We start from the raw sequence: 20957 nt of genomic DNA, 5'->3' as shown, positions 1-20957 counted from the left end.
TATATAGAATGGTTTATAAAATATTTTTTATTAAAATTATTATGCTTACATGTTAGGCTGGCACAAAACTTATCTGGATTCCCTGTTCTAGCATGTTCGGCTAGAATAATGTTTGAGTTATATAATTTTAATATATCTTTTCCAAAAAAATGTTGAGAAGAAATGGGTTTCTAGAAATTATGTGTTTTAACATCGATAAAGTCTTCCAAACTCATGATCATATCAGACTACATGTATCCCCTCCATCTTCCATATTTCTTCAATGAGGAGCTTGGAAAGTAACACAATGGCGTATCTCGATGATAACTTAAAGATAAACCTTATACATGATCACCATGAATAAATAAATTGCATATGTTCGTATATTGTAAGGTTTAACAACAAAAAGGTAATTAACATACCCAAATCAGCATCACCATCTACCATTTGAACGTAAGTTTTACCAGTAAGGCCTTTTGAATCACCATTTCCTGAGCCTGAGTCTCCTGTGCCTCACTAACAACACCTGTTGAAATAAATACTTCTTCATTTAAACAAAGTTGGAAGCTCAACTTGTTCTCTTCTCACCCTCTAAGCACCAATAGGCTTAAGTGCTTAACACCCTACCCACTTTAGGTGAATAGGTATTTCAGGTTCGAGTCAGATTAGGTTTGGTCAAAATTTAGTAAACTCAGATCCAACATAAAATATGGAATAGGTCTAAATTTAGAACCTAACTTGACCCATAGGTCCTTAAATCATGTCTGGATTGAATTTAAGCATGTCAAATTACAGGTCAATCTAATCCATTTGCAACTTTACTAAAATCTATCCACATTTTTCATAATACTCTTTATTATATAGATATTATATATAATAATATTTTATTATGATATTTTATATTATATTATATTATTATCATATAATATATAGTATTATAGGTATTTTAGAAACAAATAAAAAAAATTATTTTACTGGCTAACGGAAAATGACTTATCTATCTTCTAGGTGGATAAGATTTCCTCTCATTTTATGAGTAAATACTATCCATAGGATCATAACTTATCCATCTAGAGAAGTATAAAAACATAGGTAAGTTGATCAATAGAAAGATTATTAAATTTTTTTATGATATTTATCCACCAAAGAACTAGCCCTAAAGTTTTCATAGACCGATATGAAAAAATTTCAAATATATGTACAACTTTATGACATCTCAAAAGTTATCACGAATGGAGTTCTAGTCATACTTATTATTTTAGATAGAAAGAGGGTGACGGTGATGCACCAATTCTAGAAAACAAAAGCAAATAATGGATTGAGGATAAGGACAAGAACCTATTTCATGAACACTCTTGACTCCATGGAGGATTTGCATTAAGAATAGGATTGAGATGATTGGGAGTTCCCTTTTTTTAATGAGGATTGGGAGTTCTTTTAAGAATCGCTTTCTAGTGGAGGAGCCTAACATCTTCAAAGTAGAGGTGTAATTAAGCCGAGTGAGTTGAATAGTTAGAGGCTTAAGCATAGCTCAATTTAAAGTACTCAAATTTGAAATCTGATTCAAGATCGATTGAGCCTCAATATTCAAGCTCGTACTTGGTTGGATTTGAATATCAATTGAGCCATACCTAAGCTCCTGTTTGTGTTCAAATTTGAGCTCTGATCATAATTAAAAATATAATTAAAATAAAATATAGCATAACATTATATTTTAAATTATTAAATTAATATTATATATTATTAATATAATATTATATTATATGTGTGTGTTTAGACACACACACAAATGGTTAGATTTGTGTGTATTTGAGCTAAATATTTTGCTAATTGAGCTTGGCTAAAAAACTATTTGAGCTACTTGAGCTCGATAATTATTAAATCAAGTCGAGCTCAAGCAGCTCAAGAGGTAATTCAATTCATTATACCTCGTCTTCAAAATAACCAGAGGAAAAAAATTGGAGATGGATCTTATAATTCAAGATTTAAAGATAATTTAAAGAAACTATTGAGCATTCGCCTCTCTGGTGGAGGCGCCCAATATCTCCACGGTGATAAGAGATGATTAGAGATGAGTCTTAGCATTTGAGATTGAAAGATAATTTATATAAACCACCAAATGCTTGCTCTAACAGTGCCATCCCTTCTACTTTAAAAAAAGAAAGTAAAAAAAAAAATAGTAAAGTCATTAAAATAGTAAATCCAAGCTGATATACATCATTGATGTGAGGAATTTGGACTTTGGGGGTATATTTATACACTAAAGTTTATGAGGAGTCATATGACAAAATTTCAAGTATATCATGGTCTTCCACTTCCATATACAAGCATATGTTCTTCTTTTACTTGGATATGCTATTTCCATGCATCTAATAATTAACAAATATCAATTGTTATCAAAATTTTAAAGATTTAGTACGAGTAACGACATATTGTAGGTATAGTTATCTTTTCTCCATTGAGATTCCTTTCTATTTTGAAAAAATATAGAAGCAAATATAAATAATTTTTTTATCTTTTTATTTTTATATACAAAAAATAAAATTGCTAATATGATTTTTAGTAAAGTTAAGTGATATTTTTTGAGTGGGCCGCATTCTCACATGAGTGATCTACCCATTCACGCATAAAAGTGATGCCAGACAACAATGATTCCACCATCATAAATCTTCGGGTGGATCAGCTTGTGATGCACCCTTATTAACATATATTTCTCAAAATATATCTCGAAATTTCATTACAATTAGGTTCTTCATTTCATTTTCCTTCAGAATTTTGGTTCTAGAATTGTGACAAGAAAACCTATGACTCAAGTTTTATCCTTTACATGACAACAAATGGGAGCCTCACGGCTGATCTCTCCTCTTCTTGAAGACTACTTGTGCACATCCTTCTCAAGTTCCACTCACACTATAATCAGGAGAAAGCTCAAGACAACAAGGGCCTCTCGCTGTCGTCGACTTGTTGTATTGAGTCTTCTTTAGCATTGACTAAACCAAAACCTTCATTGTTCTTTGCCCACAGGTCCTTAACCTGCTAGACTACGTGATGACCATAAATTTGGATTAGCACTCATGAGATTATGGAGGGAGCACAACTTAAAAAAAAAAAAAAAGGTTGCCTTTGGAGGTTTTAATCTTAAAATCAGGATTTTATCCTTTTCATAAGATGAAATCTTCAATTTAAAAGTTGTGAATTTTCATCAAGTTTTGGTAGCAACACTTGGATTGTAGAAAATATTTGGTGCCGCTAGTTTTGTAAGGATCCGTAAAAATATATATTTAGTTCTATATTGATTATTTATTAAAAAAATTTTGAATACTTGTACAATCCTGAGAAATTCAAATAACTTTTAAGTTGTTCCAAATGATATCAGAGAAAATCAGGCTCATAAATTACAGCACTGGAATAATATTGAATACTTATACAGAGCCAAATTTAACTTCATCAGAAAAATGATTGGATTAGAGACGGTAGATTGTTTGGGTGGGGATGAAGATGCCCGCTAGAACTGGACTCTTTGTATTAGCAGTGCTCCCTTCTTGTCTTCAGAAGAAACAAGGAATGACCACCAATTACAAGCTCTTAGAGTGCTAGTAGAATAATATGAAATTCCATTTTAGTGAACATCGAAGCCAGAACAAAAAATTGAAATGAAAGATTAAAAATTTAATAAGATATTAAATGGATGGAGATGTACAATGCCTGGAGCACAATGGTGATGATGCTTATAACATTAAACATAGTAGATCCAACTTCTATCTTGCCTTCTATTATGATTTGCAATATTGTAGTAAGAATGGAGATCATTGTGGACGCTACCACGCACAAGGGAGCGGTGCTGGAAAGCTGTGCATTGTTGTAGCCCGCAAAGAAATCGATTTTGTTAAGGGGTACTTACTCATGCTAATTATCATAATTATTAAGAAACTTTTTTTTTTTTTTTGACAAGTTTCTTGGGAACTATATTTGGAAAATGTACTTAATTTAATTTTTCTAACATGGGGTCTGCGCAAAACAAGAATGAGAAGGTGTAAGAAGTCAACCAGAATAATTTAGCTGCAAAAGATAAAATCATCGACCCCACTCCGAAGTTTTCAACCTCTGACCATGTCGAGTCAGGACAGGTTGAATCAAGCAACAATTAGGTTGTATTTGGATTAGATGCTAATCCTAGAAAATTGAATTAAGCTTGTTTTTGCTTGGATTTAGAGCCTACAAAGGAAGGTAGCTTATTTTACAAATTTGGGTTTATTTTGTTTAGATAGGGTGAGACAAGCTGTGGAACCAAACCCGACCGAACTTAGAAACAATTTTGACCAGCATAACTACAGTACAGTTGAGTAAAGGTATAACCATCATGATCTTAGACATGCTACAATTTAAGCTTAGTTTGTGCCCCTATATGCAAGCTGGCCAAACTTAGGCAAGGGTTTATGCCAGCCAAATCCATTTAAGCTGAGATTAGTATAGGGCACAATCATGGCCTCAAGCAATCAGTTTTATTTTATTCTATTTTATTTTACTGTGGGAATCAGCTATATTGAGAAAAGTCTTAGAACCGATACATCTGTATGCATCTGATATAATCAAGTTGTAGAGACGGCGAAAATCTTCGATTACAAGCGTCCAAACCACAGAATCAGTATACTGAACCACACATATGAAGTCATCCAATCAGTCGTACTATTATCCTTCCTATAAATATACCTGATTAACAAGTATTTTGAAGTTCCATTACCATTAGCTTTACATTTTCCTTTAGAAATTTAGTTTTATAGTTGTCATGACAACATCCTTAACTCAGAGATTTGCTTCTTTACATATCAACACATAGGAGTAGTACATGATCCTTACGGCTAGCTGATATCTCCTTTTAAAGGCTACTTATGCACTTTTATCTTAAGTCCCGCTCATAAAATAATTCGGGAAAAACTTAAGACAGTAGGGGCTTCTCGATGTCACCGGGGGGCTGTGTGGAGTCGTCGCCAGCATCAACTAAACTCAAACCTTCATTGTTCTTTGCCCATAAGACCATGTAAAGGCCAGAAAACATTAGAACTATTCCTGCTAAGCTGCATAATCACAATAGACTTGGTTTAGCACTCATGTTGCTTTGGAGAGGGTACAACTTTTAAAAAAAAAAAAAGATGGGGTGCATTGGTGGTTCTTAATATCAAAATCATGATTTGATCTTTTTTTCACAATAAAACTTTTTTTAAAAAAAATTTACATGTCAAGAATTTTCATGAAAGTTCTAATAGCAACACTTGTAGCTTAGGCTGCAGAGTGTTTGATGGCTATGCAATTGGACTTGGGCAGGCTAAAATCCCAAGGCTAGTTGGGTTGGGAAATCAATGATATCTTACCTTCCCAAACTGATAACTTGTCTCAAAAGTACAGCAGAAAGGATTGCAGAGCAGACCGTTTGGATGGGGCTGAAGATGGCCACCAGGACTGGACCCTTTCTATTGACACACCATGTTTGGAATGCAATACATGCGCCTATCACCACTGCTCCCTGCTTGTCATGAGAACAAAATGGAAGGAGATCCATTCTTTAATAAAAATTAAAGCCACAAAAAGGTTAAGTAGAAGTTTTGATATTTAATAAAAAGATCAAAAATGGATTGGTTTGGTACCCCAATCACAAAGGCGATGATGCTTGCGACATTAATCGTAGAAGATCCAGCATCTATCTTGCCTTCTACTATGAATTGCAGCATTGCAGTAAGAATGGAGCCCATCGTGGCAGTTATAACACACAATGTTAATGGTGCTGGAAAGCTGACCATTGTTGCTGCCTGCAATGGAATTTAATTTTGTTATGATAAGGGGAAGATAATGTGTACTAGTCATAGTTACAAGGAAACGTTTGTGTGATGTATTTCTCGGGAATTGCATTTGGAAAATAATTTAGCTTCAAAAAATAATAATAGAAATAGTGGATATCCACTGCAAACTAGCTTCTCAATTGTCTATTGTTTTTATAGGCCATTGAATATTTACCTTGCTATCTCCAACAATTTTTCCTAGTTCCATCTTGCCTATTATCTTCATCATTTGATTGTGGGAGTAACTTTACTTAATGAAGGGTGGTAGAATTAGGGTTGAAAGAACTTAGAAGAAGGTTTCAAATTTCAATAGATATAATATAGATGTTGGTTACCTGCAAAACTGTGTTGCAAGAGAGGATGACAACTGCTGAAAGGAGATAGAAGCATCCCAACATCCATTCCTTGTTACCTAGGAGGGATAACTTGTTAGATGTCAGCATGGGCGAGGTCGAAGGGCTCTGTAAGCAGCTCATGACTATGGCTCCACTCAAGCACACCAAGGTTCCCAAGATCTTGATTCCACTGTATTTGCACCTTATATCAAATTTTTCAAACCTACAAGAACAGCCAAATAATTATTTGAATGAGAGAGAGAGTGCAAGTGGGTCTGGGTTGTATCATCCATGCGGAAGAATGATTGGTCTTATTTTTATGATGTGAACCATTGGATCGCATTTTGCACAGCTTTCAAAGTGTCATGTTAGCTTTATAATCTGCATTGCAGATGGAAGGAAAAGATTCATGATGCCTTGAAAGCTATGAAAGCATAATTCAACGGTTTATATTGCGAAAGAGATTAATCATTCTTTCACACGAAAGATACAGCTCGAATCTCTGACCTGAAAAAATCTGGGCCTCTTAGGATTTGGGCGTTGTGCGCTTTCGGTCTAAAATTATGGAGCAGGTCAAAATTTTATAGGTCGAGCCTCAAATTCCTGGCTAGACTAACATGTATATCCAGGTCATCTTATATGAGGACACGTATTTTGGATGTCTGTCCTTCTTTTTCTCCAATAATTATTGATCTGGTTAAATGGATAAATTTTTCTTCCATATATTGGGATCAAATTTACATTTTTTTTATAAATAAATTGTATTTGAGTTAATTTTTGATCTAGATGGCTACTTTGACTCGTGTTTGGGAGTTGGACAGGAGGAAGAAGTAGCACTGATCATAGGTCGAGCCTCAAGCCTAAACTATATTCATTTTCAATCAAAGTTCAGGTCAAGCTTATTTAAAATTTAATATTTTTGGTGTCCAAGTCTAAGCCAGGATGCGCAAAATCTATTCCAAGCGTGTGCAAGTGCGCAAGTATTCTTGTGATCACCATAAGTTTATTGGAGAAGGAGAACCACCTGACGCAAGCTGCAATGATGAAGATGAAGCCAGGGGCGAGGTTTGGCATAGCAGAGGCAATGGCAGGTGATGTTTTCTTTATTCCCAAAAAGAGCAGACCTTGATACATGGTAACTCTGAATACAAGAAACATGAATATATGTTAACTTTTTTTTTTTCTTAATGAGCAAAATGAAATTATTAATAAGTTGATTGTGTTTAACTTTTATATATACATACATACACACACACATACATACATACATACATACATACATAGATACATACATATATATATTCATGCTTCTGCACCTTTGCTGCACTCTGGCTGTCCCATCCTTGGAGGCTCACTTCAATCAACATCGGACCTCCGACTTTTTACCAAAGTAGTAAAAGATGAAACCATTCATGCAAATTCTCGATGGTTCAGCTTTTGCTAATTATACCTTAGAATATCCAAGTTGTAACCAAAAAAAAAAAGATTCTAAGATTTTGGATAAAGAAAGATCGACATCCAAAAGAGAATTTAAGTGAGATTCTCTTTGAAACCGACATCAATTTTTTCTTTTTCTCTCTCTTTTTTCTTTATGAAAACCTCCATGGTATATTGGACTTGGTCATTGTTAAATTTTTCTACTCATCTAAACATAGGAATTACTAGGTTTGCAGAGCCTTTGGAATCATAGCTATTACCAATGAAAACCGAAGTAAGAAGGTCGAGCAAGATGCAGGAAGCAATGTTAAAGAGAGAGCCAAGAAATATGGCTAGAACATGTTCCTAAGGTGGTAGTAGGAAATAATATAACTAAACAATGAAGAAATTCCCAAGTGAACATAATGAACCCATAGAATTCTTTAAGGACTGTCTTCAAAAGCTTAGCTTTGAATGCTTCCTAAGTATTATTAGGTAGCAGCAGTTTGTTGATGGTCCATCCAAATCCCAGTTATTTCCCTCACCTCTTTTTTTTTTTTTTTTTCAATCCAGTTATTTCCCTCACTTGAAGGAATGGAATCCAATGGTTTTCTCGACATGTTTCCTAAAATTGAAGAAACCCTATGTTGAGTGGGAAATACATTTTCACTAATTAAGCTGCTGATAGATGGTAATACTTGTTAATTAAGGTGAATTTCTAAGTTTTTAATGCTAACAAAGGTTTGTCCTTTTCCATTTCTTCCCTTTCGGTGCTCTGGCTTTCATTGACTAATGCCTTTACCTAGGACAAAGGTACACTTAATGCCCACCGACTGCCACAATGGTGCCCGTCTTTGTCCTACACCATTCTATTCAAACTTATCCGGGAGCGTAATAATAATACTTTAGTCTTACCTGACAAAATTTCCCCATGGTAAAGACCCCATCTCTCTCTCTCGCAAGAGTTGTTTTTATTTACCAAAAAAAGCTTGTTTTTTAATCCTCCAAAACTAGGCTAAAATCCCTTACCAGTTATCAATTTTGTAAAAAATAAAAATATACGCAAATTTTTCATATAAATATGTACTTTTTTTTGGGGGGGGGGGGGCAGAACCAGGTTTATTAAATCAATCTAGTGAAAATATATCCGTTGAATCAGAAAATAAAATATACAAAAAATCTTTAAAAAATCCGACTAAAATATGCACGACTTAGGGTTCGGCAGGTGCAACAGGATTTGACATGAACTGGATACAAACTAGGACCTGGTCTAGTGATTATGCCCTTATACTAAAATGTTTGGGCTCAAATATTCTTTTATGGTGCATCCTAACATTTGAGTCTCCCCCCTTTTTTTTTTTAGCTAAAGTCTCCCTTCTTTTCTTTCAAAAGGCACGATTCCACCACGTACCCTCCTGGAAGAAGATCTGGCCCACCTGCCATGTTTTGGTGAGACCCCAGGCCAGTAGGCTCATGGGTAAGTAATTGCATCAACTCAAAAGTCCAATCACTCTCCATCAAACTAGATGGTCCAATCTGCTATCCAGGCATTTCTAGTGTTCTGTTTTTTTCCTGTGGATGGGATCCTATACTTTCTTTCCTATGTGTTTTTCTCCTGTTTACTCTCTGTTCAACTTCCCTATGTAGTAGTGTTCTTCTGTTCTTGTAATACTCTGCTTCATATTATTTTATCAGCCTTGAGCTTCTACCAAAAAAAAAAAAGAAAAAACACTAGATGCTCCAATGGAAAGCAAAAAAAAAAAAAAAAAAAGGTTAGGGCGAAACCTATCTCAGTTGGGACAAATCCATATATTCCAACATGTTTGAAACCTGAGGGTTAGACGCCTTTGATGCTTTTTGCGGTAACAGTGCTAACCCAGCAACACGACCTATTCCACACTATTCCACAATAACTTTAGCTGGCCCATCACAAATGGTGGGAATAGTAAAGAATCAAGATGAAGACTTTTAGATGTTACACCGAGTGGAAAAGCCTTCACCGGTTACTCGTAGATTCGTTATTCTTCTAGAGAGAAATAAACTTGGATAAAAGGCCATCGATCTCTTCGATTGGTGGATAAATTGACCTCTAATGAATTGGGTGGGGCCTGCGCTTTATCCTTTCCCGGGAAAATAATGGAACATAAAAGCTTGCTTAATACTTTTTTTTTGAAAAAAAAAAAAAAGAGGTTTGCTTAATCCTTAAACTTACTTGATGATGCCTTGATGCCTTACTTGATGATGCCTTGATGCTTTTCTACCATGTGAATTACAGTAAACTTTTCCTCGGAGAGAGAGAGAGAGAGAGAGAGAGTAAACTTCACCATCTTGAAAATTTCACAAGAAAAAAAAAATGAAACATAAAAGTTTACTTAATGGTCAAATTTACATAAAGGTTGGATAAGATGACCTCTAAGGAATTGGGTGGGGCCTGCCCTTGATCCTTTCCCGGGAACATAATGAAAAATAAAAGTTTGCTTAATACTTCTCAAACAAAAAAAAAAAAAAGTTTTCTTAATGCTCAAATTTACATGATGATGCCTTGATGCCTTCCTAGCATGCGAATTCTAGTAAACTTTTCCTTAAAAGAAAAAAATGATAAACTTCACTACCTTGAAATATTTTCAAAAGAAGAAGCCATGAAGGATTAATTCCTTACCCTCCAAGGGCGAGCACCACAAACTGAACCATGGAAGTAGGACTCAACTTTGTAGGCCATTTCTTCCTACAGAATGGATGCACAACAACCAATTAATGAAATATTTAACGTTCCAAAACAACTTGCTACTATATGTATATGGTTTAGAATCAACATAAATACAAAGAAAAAAAGAAGAAGAAGAAGAAGAAGAATAACTGCAACTCTGTGACATGCATACTTCTCAAAAATGACCGCAAAGGGAAGAAGGATGATGGCAGTGCTCAAGTTCCCAAACACGATGAGAAGCAAAGGATCGAGTCCCTCCCCAAGAATCCGATTCAAGACAACCGTGTAGACCCCAAAGAGAACTTGCACCACGAAGAGGCCCGAGATGATCAGAAACTCCTTCAAGAATCCCCCTCTAGCAGAGGAACCACCCAACATCTCTGAAGTGATGGGAGGAAGGATGAGAAATGGAGATGGGTCTTAGAATTCTAAGTGAACTCTTTCTCCCCTCCTCTCCCTCCTAGCTAACTGTCATTTAATCAACTACCCACCAGTCTTCTTGTTGGGTGAGAATATAAAAAAGTGCGGCTCTTTTTCAAAAGACTATGCCCCTTGGGTTGGACACTGGTAAAGTGGCCACTTCTTCTTCCCTTTATAGACTCGGCATGGCTCTGGGGACAGTTGGAGATTTCGCCGGGGAAGCGTGGCTTGGAAAAGGTACTCCGAAAAGGAAAGACAAACGACAAACAGAGGAGATGACTTCAAGGGAGAGCCTTTTTGAGGGGGATGCGAGCCAAGGGTGAGAGTTGGGAGGCTGGGCCGGCTTGGCGTGATAGGACACGTGTCCTGAGGGAGGGTGGCGTGGGAGAAAAGGAGGACACATAGCTGGAGAAGTTGTTGGTGTTACAGCGGGCGCCATACCCTGGAGCCAGATGGAAGTCACGTGAGTCCAGCATAAGTGGTGGGGTACTGCAAGCTCCTGCCTCAAATCTGAAACCCAGGTTGGAGGAGTGGTGGACTCAGGATGTATCAGGTTTACAACCCAAATCTAAATTAGAATTCGTATTAAAATCAGAATCAGAATTGATTAAAATCAAAATCAGAATGATCATAGACGTATTCAAAAAATTAGAATCAAAATGAGATTTGAATATAATGGCAGAGTTGGAATTAGATTGAGAGGGATTTGAAGATTCCTGTTCATCCATTTGAATGGCTGGAATAAAAGTCACTTATCTATGTTCTCAATTGTCCCGACCAAAGATGCTTTTAATATTCTCTAAAAAGAGAATGATAGAGCCCAATTTTGTTTTTGAGTGAAGTGCTAGAATCCACTTAGTTTGTTCAAAAAGGAGAATGCTGGAGGCCATGGACAAACAAGATTGGTGAAACACTAGGCTGGGGATTGTCCAATTTGAGTTTTTATTGGTCCAATTTATAAATTATAGTTAATTTGCTAAATTTTTGTATTAGCAATTCACATTTATATCATGTATGGTAAATTTATAGTAAATTTGTAGAATCTTTTTTTTTTTTTTAATGCTTGCAGTTACAATCTTTGTCTTTCTTCTTTTATAATAATGAATATTGCAAGAATCATAGAATAAAATTAATTGGGTTCAAAAATTTAGAAATGATACCATTATGAGTAGGTTACCTACCTATATTGTTTAATTCTAAGGGAACAAGCCAACCCAAGGCTCTATAGTCCAACTTAAATAACTTGGCTGAGTTTTTCGGATGAATAGACCTTCATTTGGAAGTCTTTGACATCTATATATATGTTATGTATTTACATAGTTATAATTAAATGGTTATCATTAAACATTTTGTGTATATCAATTAATTTATATTATTTATTATATTTAAATATTTAATATTTTAAATGTTATTTATATATTTGGCCATAACTTATACATCGTTGATCGGCTATATGAATCATTAAAATTCTGTGTTATTTTCTATGCTTTCAAACATTGAATAGGATTAATATTAAAATTCAAACCTAGAACCTCCCCGTGCATGAAAGGGGGGTGCAACCAGTAAGCCATAGTTTTACTTGAAAAAACTGTAGACAATTGGTTAAACCTGTCCTAGCTTGGATTGGAGAGGACAAGTAAGATGCAACAATCATGATTAAGTGGGTTTTGTGCAGCAAAAGAATATCATACTGTATGAAACTCACTCGATCACAATCATCGTATCATACACCGATGGCCGTGATTAGTAAATTAGCTCTCTCAATCTAATCTTAGATCAGAGAGGATCACGCCTCCAAGGTACATCCATAAGCATTATTAGCTGAATTTATTTAGAGAGTATTTGGTTGGAGGAAGTGGAGGTCTGAAATCGAAATCGGAATGGATGACTCCCATTTCAATCATTTGGTTGGGAGGAGTTCTATTTCGATTCCGATTTCGATTTCGAGGTGGAATGAGAATGGATCAATCTATATAGAATTCAAGGGGTGTTTAGTTGTAACCAAAATCGAAATGAAAATGAAAATCGAAATGGCTTGGAATCGGAATCGGAATAGCCAACTCCTCCGAAGCGTTTGGTTCGTGATCGGAATCAAAATCGAAATAGAAATCAGAATCGAAATTTGAATCTATAGAGGAGAGTAGTGATTGAGTTTTATATAGATTAAGCCATTATCATTCTATCCTGGAATCGGAATCGGAACGAGACTCCTCTCAACCAAACGGTTGGAATGGGAGTCATCCATTTTGATTTCGATTTCAGACCCCCACTTTCTTCAACTAAATACCCTTTCAATCCCTACTCTCCTTTATGGATTCAATTTTCTATTCCAATTCTGATTCCGATTCCAATCATGAATCAAGCGTTTCGAAATATTTGACCATTGTGATTTTTATTTTTTATTCTGATTTCAATTACGAACCAAACATCTCTTTAATCTCATCTAAATTGATCCCACTTTGAGTGGCACCCTACTCTAGTTTGCCCATTGAGGTTGTTTCATATTGATAAAGTACAAAAGATTGTTGAATTTGAAGAGCACCGCATTGAAAGGAGTTTCCTTCAGGGATTCTCGTAGACTGACATTTTCTGGTTGATGATTTTTCTGGCATATGTTGGTTTGACTATGAGTTATTAGTTTAATTTGGTTATTTTATTCTATTCAAAAGCCAAAAGAATCCAATGGTTGAAACATATTACCTTGTTGTTTGAAAAAAAAAAAAGGCCTTAGAAAGTTTTTTGGGTCACCAACTTTTTGAGGAGTTCCATGTCTAGAAAAATTTATCCATGTACCAAGTGACAACAAGATCCCAAGAGAATACATGATGTGTGCAGATCTCAACAGATTTGGATTTGATTCTGCAACAACTATGGAAATCTATCCCTCTTCTTTTTCCCCCTAAAAATAAAAAATAAAATAAAAAGGAGAAGGGAGGTAATACAGAGTGACTGCAAAATGACAAAACAACCCCCTGGATGGTTACAAAATAGATGAGATGGGAACAATGGAAATGTATCACCATACAACTTTTTGTATCTCAAGTAATCCAGTTAAATTCGAAATCAGTTTTTGACATATTTAATGCATGGAGAAAAAAAGGGTGTGCATGGCTGTGATCTTCTAATGCTTCACACTAATGCAGATGCTTGCATAAGGAATCCTATAATGAAATCTAGAAATAACATTAGAAAAGAATATATGGTGGACTTTGTGAATCCCTTGTGCATGGTAAACGATAGAAAAGAAGTTGAATAAAATATGTTTTAGATTTCAGGACTGCTTTCTAAAATTTGAATTTAAAGGAGCTGTGCACCCATCAATGGTCCAAACTACTTTACGTGTTAACATGTTACACTCCGAGGTTACTTTTGTAAAATTAAATAAAGATTCATTTTGTTTACTTTGATATTTTCGCAATCCAACTAGAAATCTTGGCATGCTATGGTCATACTTATTTTTGACCGATTCCTAGGAGAAAATAACACTGGGGAAAGAAAATTGGTCAATCAAGTTACCTAGAAAGCCATTGAAAGAATAAATTATGGCCCACACGCACTGGTGTAGCTGTGCACACAGCTAATCACAGCCACTGATTCTCATAGTGCATCGAGAAGATGTCCTTGCTGAACGTGATCCAAAGAAACCAGTGGTCATTGTTGACTGCGTGCATGGCCATATTGATGCATGTAGTACCGATAATAATTTTTCTATTAAAAGAGATCTGGCGGGCACAATCATGATTGTAATTTATATTTTAAAAAAAAAAAAATTTTATTCTTTCGAGTACTCTTCAGGTGTAATTAATTAAATAAAATGGATTGGGATTCTTTAAAAAAAAATTCAAACTATAATCGATAAAATATGATCTGATCTATCAATTTGACTCATGTTGGATATGTCATAAACAAACTTAGAGTTAGACTAAATGGATTTGAATCATAAACAGATCGATCCATTTAATTTATTTAATATTCAGATCGAATTTAAATTTTAAATATCTGATATATTTAATCCTTTAATATCCAAATAGAATTGAGTTAAATAATCTGTTTAATCTATTTAACCTGTTTAATTTATTTAAGACTTGTTTAAGATCTACTTAATCTATTTCTGACCCATTTAATTTGATTTATTTAACCCACTTAATTTGTTTAATTCATTTAATTTAATTTAATCTATTTAATAAATAAATTAAGTGGATCGAATCAAATTATTTATTTAATAAATAAATGAGATACAGACTTAAATTTTTGATTTATTTAACAAATAAATTAGATATAAATTATTGATTTTTTAATTTAATCTATGCTGATCCAAATATATCGGATCGAATCCCACCTCATTCAATTGCCACCTCTAATTATTAAAAGGTCGGGGATTTCAAATATCCAACCACCCACGCAAGAGTGATGGAACCTCCGATGTTTTGAGGTGGATCTTAGAAAGCTGTCAGTAGCCGGGTGACCTAAGAGCTGCATCACTAATACCTAAATATTTGATGCCCTTTACGGTTTAACACGTGTAATTAGACATGGCCTCTGGCGGTCGATATCAGCGGTGATAAAAGTAATTTTACATATGGACGTTTATGATCGTTGGTGAAGGGATAACAAATCCATTACCCTCATGCGTCCTTTTCTCTACCGTATCTTTTTACAAAGAAAGATGCATGGGTTCTCCATAAACATCCCTTTCAAAAGTAAAAGAATCAAAACATCTCGATGGACACAAACAAATACAAATATAATAAGATAGTTTGATGATGAATAGCTTTGACGCATTATTAGCCATTGCTTCTGGGAATGGGGACCGGACCTCTCTTGTTGAGGTCATTGTTGAGGGAGCGTAAAGGGATCAAAATTTGCTGATTGGGTTCCCTAAGTTTTTGTCCAACATCATTCCTACACTACTCGCAATCCCCGGCCCTATTGCTTACACTCTTCAGCTTGACTTTGGAAAATGAAGGCATACGAGGGGACAGCTAATACATGATTTGGTTTGCTTATGCTCCAACCACTCAAGAGGCTACTTTTTTTAGTACTATAACATGTTGTAGGGTAGCATCTTGTGGTTTAAATACAGGACTATTGAATGATAGATGGCCTAGGGAAATCATCAAATGGACATTAATTTTGATCGAAATCTAAAAATCTATTGGAGGGAAGATTAGAGGCATAAAAACCTATCGAATCCTATAATATGTCGTAGGGTTTTCTTGTAGTTTAGTTTTTGCTCTTCGTGAAAATATATCGGATCCTCCAATGATGCAGCAAAAAGATTAGAGGCATCTCACTGAAAATTTGAATGGAAGAGGCAACTAGTAAAATTAGATTATAGTGGTAAGTAGTAATTGCTCAAAAATTAGGAGGTTTATGGTTCTATAGTGAATTGTGTGGTGCATTTGCTTTGTAAGTGAATGGTTATATGAGTTTGATCCCAACGTCAACAAGTGGCTGAAAGAAATCTTCTATCCACATCATACTTCTCTCATGAAAATAGCTGTCACTAAGGCTTGTAGCGATCAAACTTGACTTGTATCAAAGGAGATGCATTTGCAACTCTATCGTTGGTTCCAAAGTAGACCTATCAAAAATTTCAGGTTGAGATTTGTGTCTAGCAAATTGGTATTTAACTTGAACATGACATGACCTGGAGTTCTATAATCAACAAATTCTCGAGCAACACGATTTCTTAGAGCTCAGCCAAAAATCATCAGCATCTCCTATGCAAGTGAGAACCTTTCTTCCTACCTCCTTATCAGACCATACCATATTAAAAAAACTTTTGGATTGATAGAACACAGACAAAACAAATGTATAATGAGTAGAATCTTTGTTGTTTCTCCAACGAAAGGAATGGTGGTAAATTTTAGATTAGGTGATGCCCATGCCTATAAGAATTTGGGTCTCTGTTGTTTCACTGGTATCATAATTAATGATTTTTACGTGAGTCAAGAGGATGCTTTAATCCCCTATTCATCCGTTAGGCTAATGACTCATTAGAAATGTCGAATCTTCATGCATATTTTTTAGGTTTACTAGCAAACATAGGAGCATACTGAATCAACTGGCGGGCAGACATGATCAGCAATCTCCAACTCCTGCTGATCACTCTACTCCTCTTGTGAACCATTGATGAACTAGCCGGGCTTTTTTTCTGAGTTTGTTGCTTTGAACTTTGATAAATTTATGAATTGAAATGAATTGATACGGTTCACTCCATCCTTCCTAATTCCATAAGAAAATGATCAATTAGCAGCAAAATATTTTCTATGAATTATAATTTATTGCTAATAAGTACCAAAAGATAATGAAACAAAATACTCATCATAAAACATCATTTAAGTAGTATTTTTGGCAACGAAATTATATTTCATTAATAGTTATTGTCACTAAATTTATGGCTTCAAATTCTCAACCCTTTAGGTGATAATTTTATTGGCAACAATTTATGATACTTCTCCAACGAAAAATTATGGTCATAAATATCATAAATTATAGTAACGATATATTTTCTATCATGAATTGATTATTAATTTTAATGATAATATTAAAATCATTATAAAATATATACTTGTATATATAATAAATTAAAAATATTAACAATTTTTTGTGTTAAATTAATTCCAACACTAATATTTTTTATATTTAGCAATAAAATTATATTTTATCATAGACAGATCTCCATTTTTCATGACGATAATATTTCATCACTGAATATTTATTTATTGATGACGTGCACTATGATACCCCAACCCAACCTAAACTCAGCCGCACGAATCTTAAAGTGGTAGAAAAAAAAAGAGAATTTTCACAAATCTTGAAGCATAAAAAAAAAGAATAGCTAAGACATGCAAATATGATGGAGGGGGGAGGCGAGTCCGAATAGGAATCATCTTCTTCTTTGACGGAAGAAGTTTGTACCGAATTCCAGCACCCCCCCGCTCTATTTAAGAGCCCCTTCACTCTCTTTCCGATCCCAAGCTGGAGTTGATGGAGTTCGCCATCGATTCGTCAGAGTTTTTTTCATGGAAGCCATCATTGTGCCCACTGGCTTTCAACCTAAATAGTCATCGAAAAAGTCAGGCAATAGCTAATAATCTTCGATTGACCCTCCTCTCTTTTTTTTCATCATGAAACTTAGATTTCGATCGACCATCATCAGATTTTTGTTGGAAAAGACTGAGCCACAAATTTTTCTATTTTTTTTTATTTTTTTACCCTTTTTCTTGACTTTTTTGATAGTAGTTGTCATCGCTAACTACCGACCTGTGGTCCCTCACTTGCACCGTCATAGCATCCGTTACACCCAACCCTAGCTATGTTGGCCGTGGCCTCTAATCCAAGGAACAAATGGAGACCCCAAGGTACTCTATTTCGTTAGGAAGAACGAAGGAGAAGAGAGAGAAAAAAGAAAAAAAAAAAGAAAAAGAGGAGAGTTTCCCTCTCCTCTCACCTTCCTCTCTCTTTCCACTTTCTCTCCTTAATTTCTCTCTATTTTTTTTCTTTAAAAAATTTTACTTTCTCTCTCTAAAATTGTTTCTTATAAAATTTATCTCTCTAAGATTGATTGAGTAAAGATCTTTCTTCCAATAATTTTGATCGAGCTTAATAAAAAATTCTGATCCATAATTGCTGGATAACATGCCAGCACTCATTTTGATTGGATTCAGATTTCATCAGATTTGATCTATTTAATTTTTATGAAGGTAATTGTATCTTAATCCAATCTTGATTAAATAAAATTATTTGATCAAACTAATACTTGATCATCAAGCACTAAGTTGGCCTCCATTTTGACTCTTATTGGATACTAATAATTTGATCACTCTCAATCTCTGCTGAACTACCTATATCCTAATCTGATCTTGATCAGATGAAGTTAGATGATTGGATTGATCAAAACCATTGAGTACGATCATCCATCAATTCCATCTTTCCTAATTATCCATATTCTTTCTAATTAGTGGACTCAATTTTGCATAGGGGTATAATTATCTTAACAAGAAGATGTCCAACAGTGAGGTACTACAATATGATCTACGAATTGAAGATTTTGAAAAAAAATTATAAAATTATGTAGATTTGTTGGAGTATGTATGAGGTAAGTAAGGTGTCATTTTTTCTAGATTTATTGGTAAGTTATAATGTATCTTCTGTATTAGATTATTCATAATTTATGAATATGATGCATGCATTTCAAATTACTAAATACATCTTTTTTCTAAAATATTAAGTGATTTATGATCGAATATATCGAATTTGATATGAATCATACTGATGGATTTCGATGTTACATGACTTTATAAATTATTTGATTTGGAATATGAAATATATTTTTGAGAAAAGTATATTAATTTGAGGTGAAGTTTGACTCATAGTCTGACTATGCATTGATTCCCACTAGTGGAGGTTAAACTCTGATGCATTGATATCCTATCAGTGGAGTAGTTAAACACTGATACTTTAATTTCCTACTAGTGGATAGTTAAATACTGGTATTTGATACCATGCTTGTGGGGGTTGTATATTGATATTTTGATATCCTATCAGTAGGATGGTTAAATATTAATTCTTTGATATCCTGTCAGTGGAGATTGTATGCTGATTTTTGATATCCTGCTAGTGGAATGGTTAAATACTGAAACTTTAATACTCTGCTAGTAGGATAATTAAATATTGATATTTTGATATCCTATCAATAAAGATTGTGTGCTAGTAATTTGATATCCTATTTGTGAAATAGTTAAATGCTAGTAATTTGAAATCCTGTCAGTACGAATTATGCACTGATATTCTGATTTAATTTATGACTGTTGAGATGAACATGATATTTTGAAAAAAAATCAATTTATGAATGAAAATAAATCAGCATAGATTTTATTTTAATCAGTATGATATATTTTGAATTGATGTATCTTATATATTTAGTATATTATTATTATCGAATTAATCTGACTAAAGTATACATTGCTTATTAGACTATTTAGCTTATTATTCTATATTTTATTATTTTTATAGATTCAGAAGAATAGCATGACTTAAAGATTCTATATAAAAGAGTGAATTAGAAATAGAATTTGATATCTTTATTTTAGATTAAAATTTATTAAATTTAATGAAAAACTATGAAATATTATTTTATAAGATATTTGATTTAGTTATTTGAATTAAAGTTAAATATCAATTATTTAAATTTTATTTTACTGTTGCTTTATAATATCATGATAAGATACCTTGCATGATTGTAGAGAGTTCTTAAAAAATATACGGTGATTGTCGTGACCTTCAACTCGCGATCTCGAATCGGAAGTGCGATATGTACAGTTTTGTTGCATAACGTAGACTATCTAGTGATGAAAAAGTATTTCATCATACATTTTTTAATATATAAATTTATGATAAAAATTAATTTTATTGCTAATTATCTAATTAACTATTAGAAATAATAATATTTCATAGTTAAATATGTTTTTCTTAGTAAGATTTATTTATATAATAGAATACTACTTATTTAATGATGAATTAGACTTTAGCATCTATATATCATTGTATTTTTTTTTTTTGATGAAGTAGTCTTCATTGCAAATTATTTACATGATTTAATGATGATAGTATTTCATCATTAAATATATATTTATTTGTAATATAATTAGTTTTATTACAAAGTATTCATCATTTAAGGATGAAATGGATGTTGTTATATGTATATCATTACATAACTATAGTTGCAACAAAAAGAATCATAAATTATCTTTTTTCAAAAAAATTTTAAAAATTATATATTATTATGAAAATATATTGAAATTATTCTAAATATTTTAAACAAATAATTTTCAAAATATTAGAAAGAATAAAATAAATTTATTCATTTTCATTTCTTTTAAAAAAGAAAAGATGGAATTTTGTATAAAATTAATTAATGATTATAGTCTAATATATTATAATATATATAAGGATTATATTTTATAATATGAACAAGTTTTGTATGAGTATGGTAATGGTAACTTTATATTACATGCTAAAGTTGTTATAGTGGCTAAGTCTTAGGTAAGAAACAAAGAGGCGTTGGATTTGATCATTTCTATGTATGTGTGTGTGTGTATGCATGTATATAAAATTCCTGCCCATATTTAAAATTGCAAGCATGCTTTCACATCCATATGCGAATTCGATAGGATTCAAAAAAAGATTTCCATCCAAATCTATTTGATTTTGAGCAATGAAATAGTATCATCACTAGTAGTCCTCTTTTTGTGATGAAGA

The 20957-nt window shown here is 33.5% G+C and overlaps 1 protein-coding gene across 2 annotated transcripts; it reads right to left on the bottom strand.

Moving 5' to 3' along the window:
* Positions 1 to 4701: 4701 nt before the first annotated feature.
* Positions 4702 to 10946, bottom strand: LOC105054977 (WAT1-related protein At5g47470). 2 transcript variants are annotated; one of them, XM_010936647.4, is made up of 7 exons: positions 10444 to 10944; positions 10224 to 10289; positions 7173 to 7289; positions 6149 to 6371; positions 5622 to 5783; positions 5349 to 5500; positions 4702 to 5054 (listed from the first exon to the last, which is right to left on the bottom strand). In XM_010936647.4, the coding sequence occupies exons 1-7, from the start codon at positions 10647 to 10649 to the stop codon at positions 4916 to 4918; spliced, it is 1065 nt and encodes a 354-aa protein (XP_010934949.1). In that variant the 5' UTR covers positions 10650 to 10944; the 3' UTR covers positions 4702 to 4915. The 2 variants fall into 2 exon arrangements, with proteins under 2 accessions (XP_010934949.1, XP_010934951.1); XM_010936649.4 differs by lacking the exon at positions 7173 to 7289 and having other exon boundaries at positions 10444 to 10946.
* Between the last annotated feature and the right edge of the window lie 10011 nt (positions 10947 to 20957).

Source organism: Elaeis guineensis, chromosome 12, assembly GCF_000442705.2.
Source record: "Elaeis guineensis isolate ETL-2024a chromosome 12, EG11, whole genome shotgun sequence".
NCBI classification, from domain to species: Eukaryota; Viridiplantae; Streptophyta; class Magnoliopsida; order Arecales; family Arecaceae; genus Elaeis; species Elaeis guineensis.
This window is presented reverse-complemented; position numbering and strand designations above follow the sequence as displayed.